Here is a 17,931-nt window from a genome sequence, read left to right as displayed (position 1 = left end):
ATTCTTGTAGGCTATCAGATTGCTTGGATTCCTGATTCACAGACATGTTTTAAGTAGTACTTTTCCCTTCAGCATTGTTTATCAAGACTGGTTTCTTCCTGAGGTTAACTTTGGAACTGTCCAGACCTCACTATTTTGGAACTGCTGAGACCCCTACTCATTTTTATGTAAATTTCTAGACTAGGCGTGATGATCTGGATCCATGCTCCACTTGGCCTCCTGTCATTCTATCCAGACAATGCAAACTATTAGCCCCAGGCCTTCCTCTTCCTCCTCTTCCTGACACGCAGCAACTTCCTCTTTCTTTTCCTCCTCCTCCTCTGCCCCCCATAGGTTTGCCACCCGTGGATGCTCAAATCCTCAGATGGCAAGTCCATGAATAAGGAGGGCCCACTGTACATAGCTGCTGTGACTCCAACAATGTCCCTTTCCTTCCCCTGCTTGCTTTTTTTTTTTTAACCATCTTTACCTGACAAATAAGGCTATGAGCTTGGAAGGTCAGCATAATGTATTTTGTGCTTTTAAGTTGGTCTAATAAGCAACAAGATGGACTTTTCATTTTGACTCATAATATTAATTCAGAATGACATTCTTGCAAACAAGTTAGTGAAATGTGGGCTAGACAAGGTAACTGTTACATGGATTTATAATTGGTTGACTGGCCGAACCCAAAGGGTGCTCAACAATGGCTTCTTCTCATCGTGGTGAGACATGACCAGCTGGGTCCCACAGGTTCTGTCCTGGGCCCAGTGCTATTCAACATCTTTATCAATGACTTGGACGACAGAATTGGGGGGCATACTTATCAGATTTACAGATGACACCAAATTAGGAGGAGTAGCTAATACCCAAGAGGATAGGATCAAAATTCAAAATGACCTTAATAGATTAGAAAGCTGGGCCAAAGCTAACAAAACGAATGTCAAGACAGAGAAATGTAAAGTACTGCACTTAGAGAGGAAAAATGAAATGAACAGATATAGGCTGGGTGACAACTGGCTGAATGAGACTACGTGTGAAAGGGATCTAGGAGTCCAAGTAGACCACAAACTGAACATGAGTCAACAGTGCGATGCGGCAGCTAAGAAGGCCAATGCGATTTTAGGCTGCATCAATAGAAGTATAGTGTCTAGAACAAGGGAAGTAATAGTGCCACTCTATTCTGCTCTGGTCAGGCCCCACCTGGAATACTGTGTCCAGTTCTGGGCACCACAATTTAAAAAGGATGTTGAGAAACTGGAGTGTGTCCAAAGGAGAGTGACTAAAATGATGAAGGGTCTGGAAACCATACCCTATGAGGAATGACTTAGGGAGCTGGGGATGTTTAGCCTGGAGAAGAGAAGGTTAAGGGGTGATATGATAGCCCTGTTTAAATACTTGAAGGGATGTCATAATAAGGAGGGAGCTAACTTGTTTTCTGCTGCTCGAGAGACTAGGACTGGGAGCAATGGATGCAAGCTACAGGAAAAGAGATTCCACTTCAACATTAGGAGGAACGTCCTGACAGTAAGGGCTTGGAATGTAGTGGAGTCTCCTTCCTTCGAGGTCTTTAAACAGAGACTAGAAGGCCATCTGTCGGGGATGCTTTGATTTAGATTTCCTGCATGGCAGGGGGTTGGACTGGATGGCCCTTGCGGTCTCTTCCAACTCTATAATTCTATGTTTCTAAGATTGTACGCAACCTGCTTTACATATGCAAGACAGCCTAGTAATGGAAACCACTTTCCCCAACCCCAGATTTTAAAAATATTTACCTCTGATTTTTTAGGCAGGGATTAGATTTGCAAGGATCCTTAGATATGCAGGATCCAAATTCAAGCTGATTGTCCTGAAGCCCAACACAACGTGCTATGCAGACACTTGGATAGGTTCGTCCATTTTGCCCACACATTGGGACAAATTCATCCTCACAGTTACATGGCAGACCTGAAAGAATTAAACCACTGCTAGAATTGTGCAGACTCACAAAATCCTTGGAATTCTGATGTCTATATCCAGAGCGAGTGCCTCATGTCAATCCTGAAATTAGAGCCACAATACAAACCAGAGCTAAAGTACACTTGAGTTCACTGAACTTAACTCTATGTTGGGCCTTTTTTTCCTGAAATATAATATACCACAAAAACTCAACTATAAGTCAATCTCATGTATAAGTTGGGGGCAGACAAAGCTATGGATTTTGAAATAACCCATGGATAAATCAAGGGTAAAATGTAAGGGCATGTAACAAATGATGTAAAGACATAGCAAAGAAAATGATGACAAAGAACTTACAAAATTTCAGCAGGCATAACTATGTGTGCTCACCATAAAGGCTGGCTGGATGAAGAGGGAACTACAGTAAATCATGGTTGTGTGATGTGTGGGGCAGGTGACCAGGCATAGGCAAGGCTAAGAAAATGCACATGTCAAAAAGGATGAAATGGTAAAGGGGAAAAAAGGCAACCATGTTAGCAGTGATTTTAGCCTTTGACTTTAATGTGATAACTTTCCTTGATTTTAACCCAGTAAAACCATACACAAAAGTCTTATTGAAATCCTTCACTCGTCGATTCCTCTCAGCACTCTTTTTGAGGGGAAGCACTCAAGAGCTGACACTGCTGCCATTTTCCTACCCAGGCACTGAAATAGGTCAGAAGTGGCACCACATTGCACGTAGATGGATCAGTCCTCCTAGGATGGACTAAGCTCTTGACTGTCACAACTCTACAGAGAAGCAAGTGGATCCTTTTTTTTTTTTTTTAATAATATAGTGGGGCCTCACTATCTGTGGCTGGCCATCTGCAGATTTAAGCATCCACAGATAGTAAGCTTCCATTGTCCCCAATGATGGCAAATGCATGTGGCCGCACTGCTATTGGGGACAACAGGACTTAAAGTCCCACGGTTTTTGGTTTCCATGGGGGAGGGGTCCAGAACGGATCCCCCACAGATACCAAGGTTCCACTGCAGTTAAAATATAGTAGTTTCATTGACTTGTGAATACATAGACTAGGTTTTTTGGGTCCATTTTTAACTAAAATTTCTAGACTTATACATGAGCATATACAGTAATATAATAGGTTCCTAACATTATTTCTCCTTAGAATGACTCAGGTTGACTTACACATTAAAGAGAGTATAATATAGTTAAAAACATACAAAAGATCACCATTGAAATGGCATTAAACTATTAAAACAATTAAACACCTAGGCTTAAAAATGATTTAAAAAAAAACATTTGAAAGCAGTATAAGCAGTATAAACAATACAGCAACCTCTATAAAGCTCTTTCATTACAAATCTGATTCTAAATGCCTATCAAAATAATAAAAAGTCTTCACAATGGCAGAAACAAGGGGCTTTTCTAGCAACTTCAGTAAATTTCAGAAATTTGGGCAGCCGTTGAGAATCCTCTGTTTCATGTCTCCACAAGCCACACCAAGGAGAGTAGTGGGACTGAAAGAACAGCCTCTCCTGAGGACCTCAGGGCCCAAGGTGGCTCATACAAGGAGATACAATGTAGCCTTGAATAGCTGGAACTAATATGTACAACCCCTTAAAAGTCATAATCAATACTTTGAATTATGGCCAGAAACTGACCAGCAGACAAGATATGAAGAGTTGTTACTGAATATATCTATACAAAGTACAGCTAGAGATGACAAATACATTTCTTTTTGTATTAATAATAAGTCTTTAAAAAATCTCTTATGCCTTGAAAATTCTACCTGTAGATTTATGGCGCTCATCATCTGAGCTGTATTCATTTAAGCACTGCCGAGTCGAACATGTCAAGTTTCCAGCAAAACAAGAACAGACATTGCAATCTATCTTGAAAGATGTTCCATGACCTTAAAATATAAGAAATGCAGTAATGTGTCTATTATATTTTAAAATGCAGCTGGATTCAAGTATGTATATGTGTATACACACACACACACACACACACACACACACACACACAACAAATCTTACAAATTTTAAAACTTGTATAATACTAATCTGATGAATAAATGAGTTATAGCTGACAGTCAAGCCTGTGTTTCTGTCATAAACAGTTATCTAAATTTAACCTTTTGCTTCTTCCTATTTTGGAAGAGAACTCAATATTCTTTACTGGACACTGTTATCTTTGACTGCTATATATCTTTTTATTCTCCTTGAAATTTAAGATCAAGAAACACACAAAGATTACTAAATTATATTTAAAAATGCAGAGATATGATGCAAGCTAAACAAAAATCCATGCTACATACATGTATGATTCAACTGCTTAAATAGACCTCTTTCTATATAAAGATATTTACGCAGAATGATACATTTAGTTACTTGTTAAGGAGGGATTTAATCATATTTATTAATCAAATCTTTAGGAATCTAAAATTTTGTATTGAAAACATATCCAGTCTTCGTTTTATGTTGGTTTCTTTCCCCAACACTTAAATATTGATTTTCAAAGCTTAATAACCTTCAATAGTACTTACTTTTTCTTTGCCCTTCCACAATGCATGACTTTTGGTGGTCAATACAATACATTTCCATACAGTTCTCCAACAATCCACTTTGACTACATGTGCAAATTTTGTAACAACCAAACTCTCCTGAAGAGGATGGAACCTGGATGAGTGTACCTTGGCGGACAATAAAATCAGAAGCTTCACCCAACTTGCAACCTGTGTATAGAAGATGGATATTACTGAATTAAATGTTTTAGGGTTATACATGACAATGAAATGTTTATTTATTTATTTGTGTTTGTTTGTTTGTTTGTTTCATTTGTATGCTGCCTTTTTCCCAGATGGGACCCAAGGTGGCTCAGAGATAAAAATATATATTTTTAAAAAACACTACAATTAAAAAAATTCAAAACAGTTTAGATCATCTGTATAAAAGAACATAAAATATACAAAAAGGCAGAACCAAAACATGACAATAAAAGATAAACACTGTTACAGATATAAGAAAATAAAAGAAAAAGAGGAGGGGGGGGGAGAGAAGCAAAAGAAAGACAGACAGACAGGTCAAACATCCATAGCATATTATCAGGGGCTAGAAATATTGTAGCTAAGCCCTTGATTGTACCCAAGTCTCAGTAACTTTCCCTCCCAACTCCATGAAAATTAACAATCCCTTGCCATTGAGTATGCACTATTCCTTTATTTTTTACCTATCTCTTTGAGATCTCATTCACAGTCATAACTCAATATACATGCATTGTTTGGAAGAAAGACCTAGGTTGCTTACTCTTAACAGATAAGCAACTTCATGCAATCTTCCTAAGTCCTTCACATGAGTAAGCAGTAAACAAACAGACCAAGTATAGCTTTGCTACTCAGTCCTTTTTACCCTCTCACTTTGAATCCCTTCTCGTCTGCTTCCTCAAGATAATGGTCTGATGCAGACAGGCAAAAGTGCTGTCCTAGGACCAATTTAAGGGCTCCATAGGGCTGGGGTCAATATGCGCCCAGCCCTAATAGCAGCACCCGTGTGCCATCTGCATGCCCAAACAGCACTCACTAGAAGCAGTGGCATCAGGGCACGCGAGCGCCATTATTGCGCTCCTAAAAAGAAGCCACTCTAGGCGGCTTCTTTTTAGGGCGTGCGTCAGTGCTGCGCAGTGAGGTTCGTGCAGTGCTGACAAAGGGCAAAAACGGGTAGCATGGAGCTGCCTGTCTTTATCCCCCCAATGTTTCCATGCTGCCAGCCTTTGCATCACCCTGTCCCAGGCACCAGAACTCTCTGTGTTGGGGTCTTCCTGAGGGGATTTGGTGAGATAAGGGGAACTCCGATGATGATGATGATGATGATGGTGATTTATTTAGGCTAAGGCTAAGCCAACTAGAGAGGGCAGTCCTCTATGGTGCCTGTTCCAGGGTCTGCAAAGGTCACCTTTTCTCCCACAGGCTTCTGTCCATTTCCATTTCATCCCTTGATACCATCACATGCTCTATATTCCACCATTCTGCCTCTAAATGGCTCTTATCCTTCCTTTTGGTTGGTCTCAGGTAAAACCTGAAGAGACCACATAACACCAATTTTAAGAACACTTCACTGGCTGTCCATTAGTTTCTGGATGCAGTACAAGGTGTTGGTCATCACCTTTAAATCCTTAAATGGCTTGGGTCCAACCTACCTTTTGCACTGCCTCCTTCTGTACAATGCACCACACACACTCAGGTCCTCTGGAAAGAACTTATTGCAACCAATGAAAACTAGATTGTTGGCAACCGCCCAGAGGACCTGAAAAAGGTATCAAATGACTGCCTCTCAGCACAGAGGAATTTACCTGTTATACTTTCTCCATAAGGAGTGAGACGTTGGTAACAATAATCTGCCTTCAGCATAAAGGGATCAAAGATCTACCCTTGATATCGATCAAAAGCCTCTTATAATCAGCCCTTGGTATAGAGGGATGAACCACATCCTCTGTTTTCTCTATATGGAAAAGCTGGTACCAACAATCAGTGCTTGGTATGGAGGGACAAACCTGTTATCTCTCCTTCATGAGGAGTGAGGGGAAGGTACCAATGTTAGGCAATCAGTACAGAAAGATATACAGTACCCCGTCTCATGTTTCCTCGGTATGAAGAGAGAAGACAGTACCAACTATCGGTCCTTGGTATGAAGGGAACAATCGGTTTTGTTTGCTCTGTATGGATTAAGGGGATGGCACTAATGACAGTTCTTATTATTATTATTATTATTATTAAAGTTTATTTATACAGCGGCATAAGATTTACACAGCACTTTACATAGTAAGCAAGCAAAATATAGATAAAAGCCTACCAATGGCAAACAGTCTAAGATCAAAAGTAAAATTATAAAATTAACATCATATCATTAAAATAACTCTAAAACAATGAACTATAAAATGGTTCACATTAATATACATTATCAGCCATTAGAAATCAGGCTGTAAGTTGGAAAGCTTCCCTAAACAAAATAGGGAGAGGTCAAGTACTTCTTCTATTTCCTCCATATCGAATGTGGAAATGGTACTGACTATACTTCTGTACGGAGGGTGCAACCAAGTCCTCAGTTTTGTCCATACAGAACAAGAAATGGTACCAATTATATGCCCTTGATAATCAGACTTCATCTGATTCCTCCATACTGAGTGAAGAAAAAGTACTGACGATGGGGCCTAAATACATCTCCTCCAACAGGAGTGTCAGCACGGTCTGCGGTAGGAGTAGATGCCAAGTAAGACCACCAGAGGCCAATTGGTCTGACAAATGTGTGGGAATGGAACAGAAGTAGATCGAAGTAGGGCTCGGAACAAGAAGCTGATGATCTATAAGGTTAGATATTTCCCAACTGCCCGAGAAGACTCTGGTAGAGTCTGCCCATACAATAGAGTTGTTAACTTCACTTCAGTACAGTGCACCTGCATCATATGTGGGCGCGACTTACACAGCTTTCAGCATATGCTGAAAGCTGTGCCAGAAGAAGGCTTGTCGTGCCTCGGAAGGTATAATAGTGCACCGCACCACAGGCACTAGCCCCATTCTTTTGAATGGGGCTCAAGCATACATGGAATTCCCCTTATGCGAGGGGATCCAGAATGGATCCCCCACATAAGACAAGGAACCTCTGTATAACAATCAGCCAATGCTGATTTATGTTTTTAATTCTTGCCTGATTATTTTATCTAATTCTATCTTAATACCAAAAGGCAAGGCAAGCAGCCATTTAACTGTGGCATTTCACCAAAAACTATGGTGCTCCTTTTAAAGTAACTGAAGTGAATGAAGAAATAACCACCAAAACACAAGACAGAACTTGTCAAGCTCAGAAATTAAAGTCTGACAGGAAAATTAAACTGTGAAGTATTCCTCAAATGCTGTGACGGCAACAGACAAAAAAGATCAGAGGGCTTAGTTGGGAAGCAAGCCAGTTGGTCTCTTGGAAAGGGGCAGGGCTACCACCAAAATACTTATAACAGCTCTAAAAGTTTCTGAAGATATACTACCCAGGTGCAAGTTATCCCACTTGTGTGATTCACAGAGACTACAAAGAAAAAAAAAATGATCATGATGACGACGACAATGACTCATAGCCATGAACTATTGTTTTTAGATTTTATTGTCTGTAATTTTATTTTATTTTATTTTATTTATGGTATTTATACCCCACCCTTCAACCCTAAAGGCTATCAGAGCGGCTTACAATTATTATTTTTAAATAGACGGTTCCCTGCCCTCAGGCTTTCAATCTAAAAGGCACGACACAAAAGGAGAAGGGAATGGTGGTGGGAAAAGGGATGAGGTCCAGTGGTTATTCTCTCCCTCTGAGGCCTGGACCAAGGCAGATGGACTGGAGGGAGGGCTCTCTAACTTCAGGCTAGCCCTGATGGAGCTGGGCCTGCCTGTTCACTCCCTCACAGGCAGATAGAATTAATAGATAGAATTGTTTAATCCTTTTTGAAAGGGGGGGGGTGTATATATTGTTGTATTTTTTAAAGGTTGTATGCCACTTTGATTGTGATAACAAAAAACAGGATATAAATCAAAGTTTTATTTATTATTTATGAATGTGGTTGAATTGATCACACGTTTACTGGCCTTAGCATGTTCTCATAGTCATAACAGTGGAAAATGCAAGCGTTAATCCATTTTATAATTTCAGTCTTTGAGGCTCTCTGAAATAATGTCCTTGGAGTTAATGAAACAAAGCCTCAGTATGTCTACACTGACATACTCAAATACACTCTAACCACTCTCCTTATGTTCAGAGCATCTCCACTCACTCAGCTGGCTTGGACGAGGACAAAAACGTGCCCAATAAATTACCTCACTGGCACTTTGCATTTTGGCAAAAAGTGGGATCCAATGTTAATTTGTCTTGCTCAAATTTACATTAATTTGGATTTACTCACAACACTGCCATTTCTTTCTTTTTTTTTTAAATTAAATTTTTATTGAGTAAAACAAGAGGAAAAAAAACACAAGAAGAAAAAAAAAAGAAAAAGACATGTACCAAAAAAAACCATACATTAAACACAATTAAAACACATTACACAATACCAACCACAAACAATTATATCTAACTAACACTTAACACCTGACACACACACGACTTCCTCTGCTGAGCAACGATTACACCATAAACCTCTTTCCTAGTCTACACATACTCTTATTCGCAGTTAACTATTGAATCAAGGAAACTTAATCAAACTACATCTCTACCTATCTGTTACCACCCATCCAGTTACAGTGATACGATATATTCTTACTAAATATAACTCTATATACTTCTTTAATGTCCTATCAAGGAGTATCTTATAAATTTTTACATGAACTGCTTAGTAATTCTATCCTCTATAACACCTGCCCCTCCTCCTATCTATAAAATATCATAAATTATCATATATACATCCTTATTCATTCTATAACATCCATATATCACAGTATTTAGGTTTTAGTCTACAATTGTTATATCTCTATTGGAGCTCTTTTCTTGTTTAATATAAGAGAACCAAGGAGCCCAGTCTCTCGAAGCTGCCATTTCTGAAAACTCATCTCTCTGAAGCAATTGCAATCATTTTCATGCTCACCAGCTTTTATTCTCCTGTCTGTACTAACTTCTCTTTTCTCCTCTGTAATTTTCTTCTCCATTTTCTATCCCAATTTCTTTCTTTCTAAGTATCTACCCCTAAATGAAACAGGGGACAAACAATGTCAGGTTGGCAGAGTTAGGATAGAAGAAACTGACAGGGAAGGGAAAGAGTCCTAACAATAACAATGGAAAAGATGGTTGATTCCTGCCTAGTCAGCTTGATATGCAGCCACTAACCCACTTCCTCCTTCTGGGGGTGGGACTTCCCCGGAGATAGTTGAAGGCCCAGGAGGGAGAGAGGGAGGCAAAGGCACACACCTTTTCCTTCTTTCCCCCCACTCTCCTGAACCTTCAGCTACCTCACCAGAGAAGCTGAAGGCCTGGAATGGTGGGGAAGAGGAGGAACAAACAGTTGAAGGCCCAGGAGAGTAAGGGAAGAGAAGGAACAGGAGCACGCCTGTTCTTCCTCATCCATGCCCTCTATGTGTCCTCAAAAATGGCTTCATGTGCCATCTCTGCCATGCATGCCATAGGTTCGCCATCATCAGTCTACAGTTTGTGTGCCTAATGTGATACTTGCCTTGTGTAGAAATAACAGGAATAAACATTTCATCAAAAAAAACTTGGAAAAAGGCTCAAGACAAAAAGAATCAAAGCCAAGGGACTAAGCATGAATAGGATTTACAGTGTGCCCTTCCCTTACTGTTCCAGATCCCACAGCGTAAGGGGAATTCCATGTATGCTCACTCCCCATTGAAAACATATTTTACTGTCACACGGCTACAGCGTAAGCTTGAAGCTGTGTACAGTGCGCCTGCGTACGGCACGGGCACATTGTATACGAATATGATTTATGATTAATATATTATCTTTGCCTGATTTCCTTGAAAGAACAACTGCATAATGGTATTTCCACTAGTGTGGATCACTAACAGAATTCCAACCAATGTCAGCCCCTTTTGGAATCTTTATAGAATTTTTGAAACTAAAAAAAACATTTGGGAATTGTGAACAAAATTATGACTTACCCTGCGCACAAAAATATGGAAGACATGGTTCATCAGGCTGACATCCTTTTCTATTTACTTCACATAACTCATTGGTAGCACAAGGATTTGGGTTACAGGGGTGAGTAACGTCTTCTACAATGTTACCCAAAGTGCTTGGTCCTGGGTGGGGGAAAGAGTAAGTAGAGACAATGCTGTACAACAAAACTATGAATTTGGTTTTCTCAAACACCATGCAATTTTATTCAAAGCACTGACCTGTATTTTGTGATCAGTAAAATAAGGCAATAATTTATTGTGATCAATAAAATAAAATGAACTTCTATCCTGAAATTGGATGAAAGATATATGCATGTCTTGTACGTGCTTTTGATTTTCTTTCTTGTCATTACATGCATTCTGTGTTGGTGGTGATAGAACCATAGAGTGCACTGGCTGCTAATTATTCCTCCACAATGCACCTTCTGCATTCCTCTAGAATTATGTGAAGGAGGCTTCTGGAGAAATGGCAACTCAAACTGGGTACCATCGCTTTTTTAACCAAAAGCTTATTCTGTGTAAACTACTCTCCCCATAATAAAAAATCACCATAATAGCTCATTTTGCCACATTATATGGTATATTTAAAAATAAACAAACCACTTGCTCTGTTGTCTAAGGTCTTTTGATGAAAGGGAGAATATAAATATATAATTAATAAATTAATATTAAATATGTCAATTAAATTAATTAAATAATATTAAAATATTAATATTTTGAAGAACCTTTAGCAGCAGGGCAAAATGCACTCATTAAAAGGAAGAAATCTACTTCAAGTGCTCTTAACTTTCAGTTTTGTCACTGGAGAAATGTGGTCTCTATTTATCAGGTGCTACAACTGAAAACTCTTACTGAAGTCTTGTCTTACTTCAATTATTCACTCTCTCATAATCTCCAAATTGCACTATGGTAATGAATTATCCACAAGATTGCCTTTGAATATGGCTGCAAGAATGCTAACTGGGACTGGGGAGAATAACTTGAAAACATCTGTTCTCACTCCCAATATATTTTTGGATTCAATCCAAAATGTTGCTGTATATCCTTAAACCTTTCACAACATCTAATCAAGACCTCTGTTGGACACTCTTTCTCCCTTTGAACATAATCTTATTGTAATTTTAAGTAACCAACCTGGTGAACTCTAGATGTCCCAGATTACTACTTCCAGCATGGCAGAAGGCCAGTGATTATGGGAGTACCAGTCCAATATTCAGGTTGTCCACTACTCATCTTCAGAGTCTGTCTGCTTCAAGCAAGACGCCGCCCCTTTCTGTCCTGGATGGAGACTGCAGCAACCAAACCACACGGCCTCTGGGAGGCGTAAAAAGAACCTGCTCCTGGCGGGTCCTTTTTAGGCCAAGCGTGGGGTGCCACTGGCACACTCGCATGCAATGACATCCACACAGCGCTGTTTGGACGCTGTGCTGTGTGGACGTTATCATCATATGCCCCGTAAGGATGGGAGCACGCAATTATGGAGGCCAGGATGTGTGGTAGGGCTGCTGAGCATGTAAACGCTCAGCCTCCGGGCACCCCTAGTTCAGGCCCAGGCCAGCGCAAAGTGCCTGTCTGTCAAACCCCAAATGTTATGCATTCCTACATAGAAGGGAGAATTGGATTAGATGGCCTTTGTGGCCCTTTCCAAGTCTCAAACTTCTAGGATCCTTTTGATTACATGATTTAATATGCACTACTGAAACCTGGTGGGGTAAGATTCATTATGCAAAAATAATGGAATAAATAAAGAAAGAAAACATAGCTTTCTGTGTAAAGAATGTTCTATTCTTGCACCTATGACAGAAAACTGAAGTAAGGATAAGAACATTTGAGTAACCATTTGAGGAGAGAATGGCATTAAATAAGAGTCATAAAAAATGTGGAAACTGGAAGCATCCTTGAATGCTAATAAAAATATCTGTTAAGATTCCATCCCCACATTCCAATTTGGATCACCCCCAGAAAATGTTTTATATTTGAAGATTGATTCACAGAAGTAGTTCTTCAATACTCACGAAGATATGTATCTAGTGGAATGCAAGTTTCCAAATCATTGGTTGGAGATAAGAGTTCACAAATGCTTTCAGCCATGTGTCCTTCAGGAAATTTGCTTAAATCTCCACATTTATTGAGAATTTCCACACAATCTGATCTTCAGGAATATAAAGTATTCACACATTATGTAGATATACAATACTTGGAACTAAAGAAAATATTGACATAAAATTTTTCAATATGAAAACAAGGCTCGTATATTTATCAACTTTACCATTTCTAGTACTAATTGTACTACAAATGCATAAAATGTAGTGTAATTTTTACAAGATGCCTATCTAATAAATGTATTGGCTAGCTTTAATTCTGCAAAAATAAATAAATGAATGAATGAATAAATAAATAAATAAATAAATAAATAAAAAGCTTTTTATCGTGTTGAGATTTCTCCACTCCAGTACCATCCTAGGAAATGTCCTCAGCCTTAGGAGATTGTTCTGTCCCTGAGCATGTCAATAAGGGCCAAACTCAGATAAATTCCCATACCAAAGAGAGCAAGAGGTCAGTCAGCCTACGTGTGTATCTGTGTGTCAGGTCCACTATGCATACTGGACATAGCTCTACTGGTCCTGATGATTTATGTCTCCCAAGTGCCCTGAATGCAGTTTCCACTTCATTTTTTAAAACTGTATGTTCAAATGGTTCTTCCTGGAATGAATCCATCATACTTTCATTTCTTTTATATAGTTTTTAGTGCATTGTTTCCATCCTCTTTTTATTTCTACTTGGTCATGTAATGTGTTCCCCTACTGGTCATATAACATCTCCTCTCTTGGTGGAATTCTACTTCATTTCTTGAATCTTATGGAAGCAGTCTCTTGGTCTTCTATTTTGGTTGTCATCTTCTAGGTATTTCTCTGAATTGGTTATTATAGGGCCTGTACAGACAGGCCAAAATAAAGCTGCTTCGGGTCACTTTGGAGATATGCCGTTTAAATGATGCATGCGTCCTAAGAGTTCGAAAGCTGTGCCAAAGCCACATTCCAGTCCTTAGGACTGGAGCGTGGCTTTGGCGTGGCTTTTGGACTCTTAGGACACATATATAATTTAAGCAGTATACCTCCAAAATGACTCGAAGAAGCTTTATTTTGGCCTGTCTGTATGGGGCCATAGTTGCTCTCTTTGTCCCTGGCACAAGTCGCTAAATAATTGCATTCCAGGTTCTGACCCTATTTCACTTTTCATTTTTGGTTCTCATCTGTCCTTAACTGCTTGAAGAGTTTCATCTATCATTCACTGAGGCTTCTCTTTCTTTCTGGCTGCAATCATGTACAGGAAGACTTAAGTTCAGAAATCCAGGCTTTCAGCAGTAAAAACAGCAAAGCTTTATTAAGAAACTATGGCCTGGTACAGACCGCCCCTTTTCGCGCTGAATTGGGGCCAGGGCAGCCTCACCAGCAGCCCTGTGGCCCCAATCCGGCATTTTTCTGGGCCACAGAGAAGCAGCATTTCTGGGCCACAGAGAAGCAGGCTTGGAAAAGGGGTGTCTGTGGGGCTTCATGCCCCCAGACACCCCAGTGCAAAAGATCTTGGCGCGGCTGTTTGGCTACCATGCCAATGATGCACACGCCCAAAAGGAGCTCTGAAATGGACCTCCTTTTTGCGCTGCTGCTAAAGCGCGATAAGCACCCTCCAGCGGTGTGGTGACGTGTCCTGTGCAATGCACCATTTGGACGTGTCGCGCAGGACACGTCATGGATGCGAGCCCTGTGTGGGTGGGGCCATGCAATTATGGTAGCGCGCACACACGTACTATGGTTTGGGAGTGTGTAGTTACTGTGCCCTCCCGAACCCTAGTATCACCACCACCATGCTCCTTTCAGCCAGTCTGTCTCAGGCCTAAGTTCACCAGACATGTGTTGTCAGGACAGAGAATCCACTGTTAATACAGTACAGTTAAAAGGATGACAATAGGCTGTTCTGGTTCCTATCTTTGCCTGTTGTTTTCTTTATTTTTAAATATAATATATTTTACACAGGCACAAATACCATAGCTTTCCCTTTCTATATGCATATAAATGTAGAAAAACTATAAAGCTGAATGATAAAAAAACTGCTTACTTGCAAATGATGCTTCCTCTTGATTTACTGTGACAAGGTTTAATCTGCAGTAAACAAGCAATTGCCTTCCATGTTTCTGGTTGACATTTTTTAATATCGAGAACAGGGATATTTATAAATGGCATCTTAATGCTCCCCTTTTCCCAAAGTTTCATATCGTTCATGGCTCCTTGGTCTGATTGGGCATTGCAACTTCTAAAGAGTTCAGTTGGCCTTGGAGCAAAAATAATACAACACATAGTCAAACAAAAAGGATGAAACTGCTTTTCAACTGTGTTCCTGTTTATATTATACATATACTGTACTAAACAAAAAGCCCAGCATTCTAAGGGAGATGAGACATGAGGAAGCATAGGAAGAAGGTTCAAGGGGCAGCAAAGAAGGCTATACTCAGCTGGTGGTCCAAGATCTATCTGAATCCTGACCTCTCATTTAAATAATATATTATTTAAATAAAATACATTTAAATTAATTTAAATAAATGAGAGAAAAATTACAAGGAAAGAAGGAATTTCATAAAGAAATAATAAAGTTAGATGAACATAAAATAAACAATTCAGAAAATACATATCACTAGTTACAGATACCATTTTTAAGGGAGATATAGCAAGCAGAGAGAGCACTGGCCTTATAAAACAAAGATATGTCAAAAAGTAAGTAAAAAAGACAAATTGTTATCCAGGCAACTAGTGAAAAAATAGGGCAAGCCAGTCAAGATACCAATAATTTAGAAGACATTAAAGAATTCTGTCTGGTATCCACCATATCACTCCCTGTCATTACTATCACCACTACCACCACCATCAATTTCATCAGGGCCACAGAAAATGAGAGAACAAAGCCAGCCCTTATGGCATGAACCTCTTGCTCTCTAGAGGTGGGGTTGGTCATGAAGCAGGTGGTGATGATGACAGTGACAGCAGCAGCCTCAACTCACCAGGGTTTTCTAAATCTTCATAGATAAATACCTTAAAGTCAAACATAAAAGACTAAGTACTGGATGGGCTGGCAGCAGGATTCTAACAGAATTGATACAGAACTGTTATGTTGGAATATCTGTGTGGTGCACTTTCCCAACTATAGAGCAAGAAATTTTGCAAGGAGGAGGGACGGTTTGATGGCCTTGGATGAATAAAAGCCAGAATCTCCTGTGCTTAGTGCCAAGTGCTGGTCATAGAATCATAGAGCTGGAAGAGACCTCAAGGGCCACTGAGTCCACCTCCCTGCCATGCAAGAATACACAATCAAAGCATTCCCAACAGATGGCTATCCAGCCTCTGTTTAAAGACTTCCAAAGTAGGAGACTCCACCACACTCCGAGGGAATGTGTTCCACTGTTGAACAGCTCTTACTATCAGGAACTTCCTCCTAATGTTGAGGTGGACTCTCTTTTACTGTAGCTATTACCTAACAAACCCCTTTCTGAGAAGACATACTGCTAACAAATGGTTATCTGCCCAACCAAATATATACAATAGAATTGGAGTCTGAACTTCAAAACACAATTACCCTTTCAAGCCCCACTGGTCGAAAACTATTTTTAAGAGTAACTTGCCACAAGGCAGACATGGAGTGCACACTACAAATGGAATTGTTATACCAGAAATGAAACAGAATATGATACAGCAGCTGGTGACGGAAATTTATTAAATTTATGCATACCAGAAGCCAATATAAAATATTGTTCTGATATTTCTGGATGACTGTGTAGTTAAATATGCATACTCAGATAGGCATAAAATGCTTGAAGTACTTCATATGGGATGGGATTTCAGGTAATTTTTCACTGTTTGGTAAAATAATAAATATATAAGGAATTACATGAAATAATTTAACAGAATCCATTAAATTTGGATTAATTGCCTGGAAAAAGACATGCAAAGTATAATGAAATTTGAATCATAAACATATCGAATTTCAACAAAAATGTTGTTAAGTATTTAGAAAAATCCACAACCCCCAACAGTAAGGGAATGGCTAATGAAATGTCTAGACTCAGCAGAGGAGCAATCTGTAGATGTAATGGTAATTCACCACACAATTAGTATTATTTTTTAAAAAGACAGCCATTACAAACCATTGGAATGTACACCACAGAAACACAAGACCAGAGAGGAATTCATTCACCTAAGTCATGAATAGGAAACCTGTGATCTTCCAGTTGTCATTCAACTGCATCTCCCACTAGTCTTGGCCATTATAGCCAATAATGAAGAATAACGAGAGAAGTAATCCAACAACATCACATGGACTACATGTTCCCCACCCCTCTCCTGATGGATCGAGGCGGGATTACAACCGTAAAATAGCCACAAAACAACAATAACATCCAATTTACACACAGTAAAACAGCAAATCACCTAAAAACTCAATTCAAGATAATAAAAATATAATTTAAAATGCACAATTGCAATCAGAAGTGGGATTTTTTCCTTCCTTATAAGAGATCAGGTGGGTAAGCTTGCCGGAAGAGATTCATCTTAAGTGCCTTCCTGAAGGCATCTAAGGTGGTGATAAGACAGATCTCTTCTAGCAAGTTGGGGGCTATGGCTGTATACGCTCTGTGGGAAGTTGTTGTTAACCTGACCTTTGAATAGTCTAATAGATTCTTCCCAGATGTTCTGAGAGTGCGGGGCGGATTATGTAGGGAGAGGCGTTCCCTCAAGTAGCTTGGGCCCAAGCCATATAGGGCTTTAAAGGTAATAACTAACACTTTGTATTGTGCCTGGAAGCTAATTGGCAGCCAATATAGAGATTTTAGAACTGGTGTTATATGGTCTGATCTAGATGTTCCGGTGACCAATCTGGCTGCTGCATTTTGGACTAATTGAAGCTTTCGATCATGGTACAATGTAGCCTAGTCCGATGTAGAGCGCATTACAGAAATCTAAACGAGAGATTAGCAGTGCATGTACCACTGATCTGGTCATGTTTTCATCTGCATTTTAAAACATGAATGTAAAATAAAGAAGAAAGAAATAATCTAAAATCACAATTTGTAATCTGAATGCATGACACAGAATAGGTATTAACCACTAGTCTCAACTTCCATGAGATTCTGACACATATGGAAATCTCAGTCACAAGGAATACACTGAATGCACAAGGAGTTAGCCTAGCCCCATGTAGAGCACATTACAGAAATCTAAATAACTTTTAAATTACCCAGGTCTCAGCACGCAAATCATCTGCTCAAACACAATATATTTACTAGGAAATTATTCAGACA

General features: G+C 39.5%; 1 protein-coding gene across 4 annotated transcripts in view; it reads right to left on the bottom strand.

Moving 5' to 3' along the window:
- The window catches only part of LOC149309426 (reversion-inducing cysteine-rich protein with Kazal motifs-like), a 66,922-nt gene that overhangs the window by 12,606 nt on the left and 36,385 nt on the right, over nucleotides 1-17,931 (bottom strand). For all 4 annotated transcript variants that reach the window (XM_089532431.1, XM_089532435.1, XM_089532432.1 and 1 more), the window contains 6 exons: nucleotides 14,703-14,915; nucleotides 12,602-12,738; nucleotides 10,569-10,709; nucleotides 4,467-4,655; nucleotides 3,711-3,833; nucleotides 1,755-1,926 (listed from right to left, as the gene is read on the bottom strand). In XM_089532431.1, coding sequence (XP_089388557.1) covers nucleotides 1,755-1,926; nucleotides 3,711-3,833; nucleotides 4,467-4,655; nucleotides 10,569-10,709; nucleotides 12,602-12,738; nucleotides 14,703-14,915 — 975 coding nt within the window. The remainder of the gene's footprint in view (nucleotides 1-1,754; nucleotides 1,927-3,710; nucleotides 3,834-4,466; nucleotides 4,656-10,568; nucleotides 10,710-12,601; nucleotides 12,739-14,702; nucleotides 14,916-17,931) is intronic.

This window comes from Sceloporus occidentalis, unplaced genomic scaffold, assembly GCF_023333645.1.
Source record: "Sceloporus occidentalis isolate IW3139 unplaced genomic scaffold, rSceOcc1.0.p SCAF_7, whole genome shotgun sequence".
In the NCBI taxonomy this organism is placed as follows: Eukaryota; Metazoa; Chordata; class Lepidosauria; order Squamata; family Phrynosomatidae; genus Sceloporus; species Sceloporus occidentalis.
This window is presented reverse-complemented; position numbering and strand designations above follow the sequence as displayed.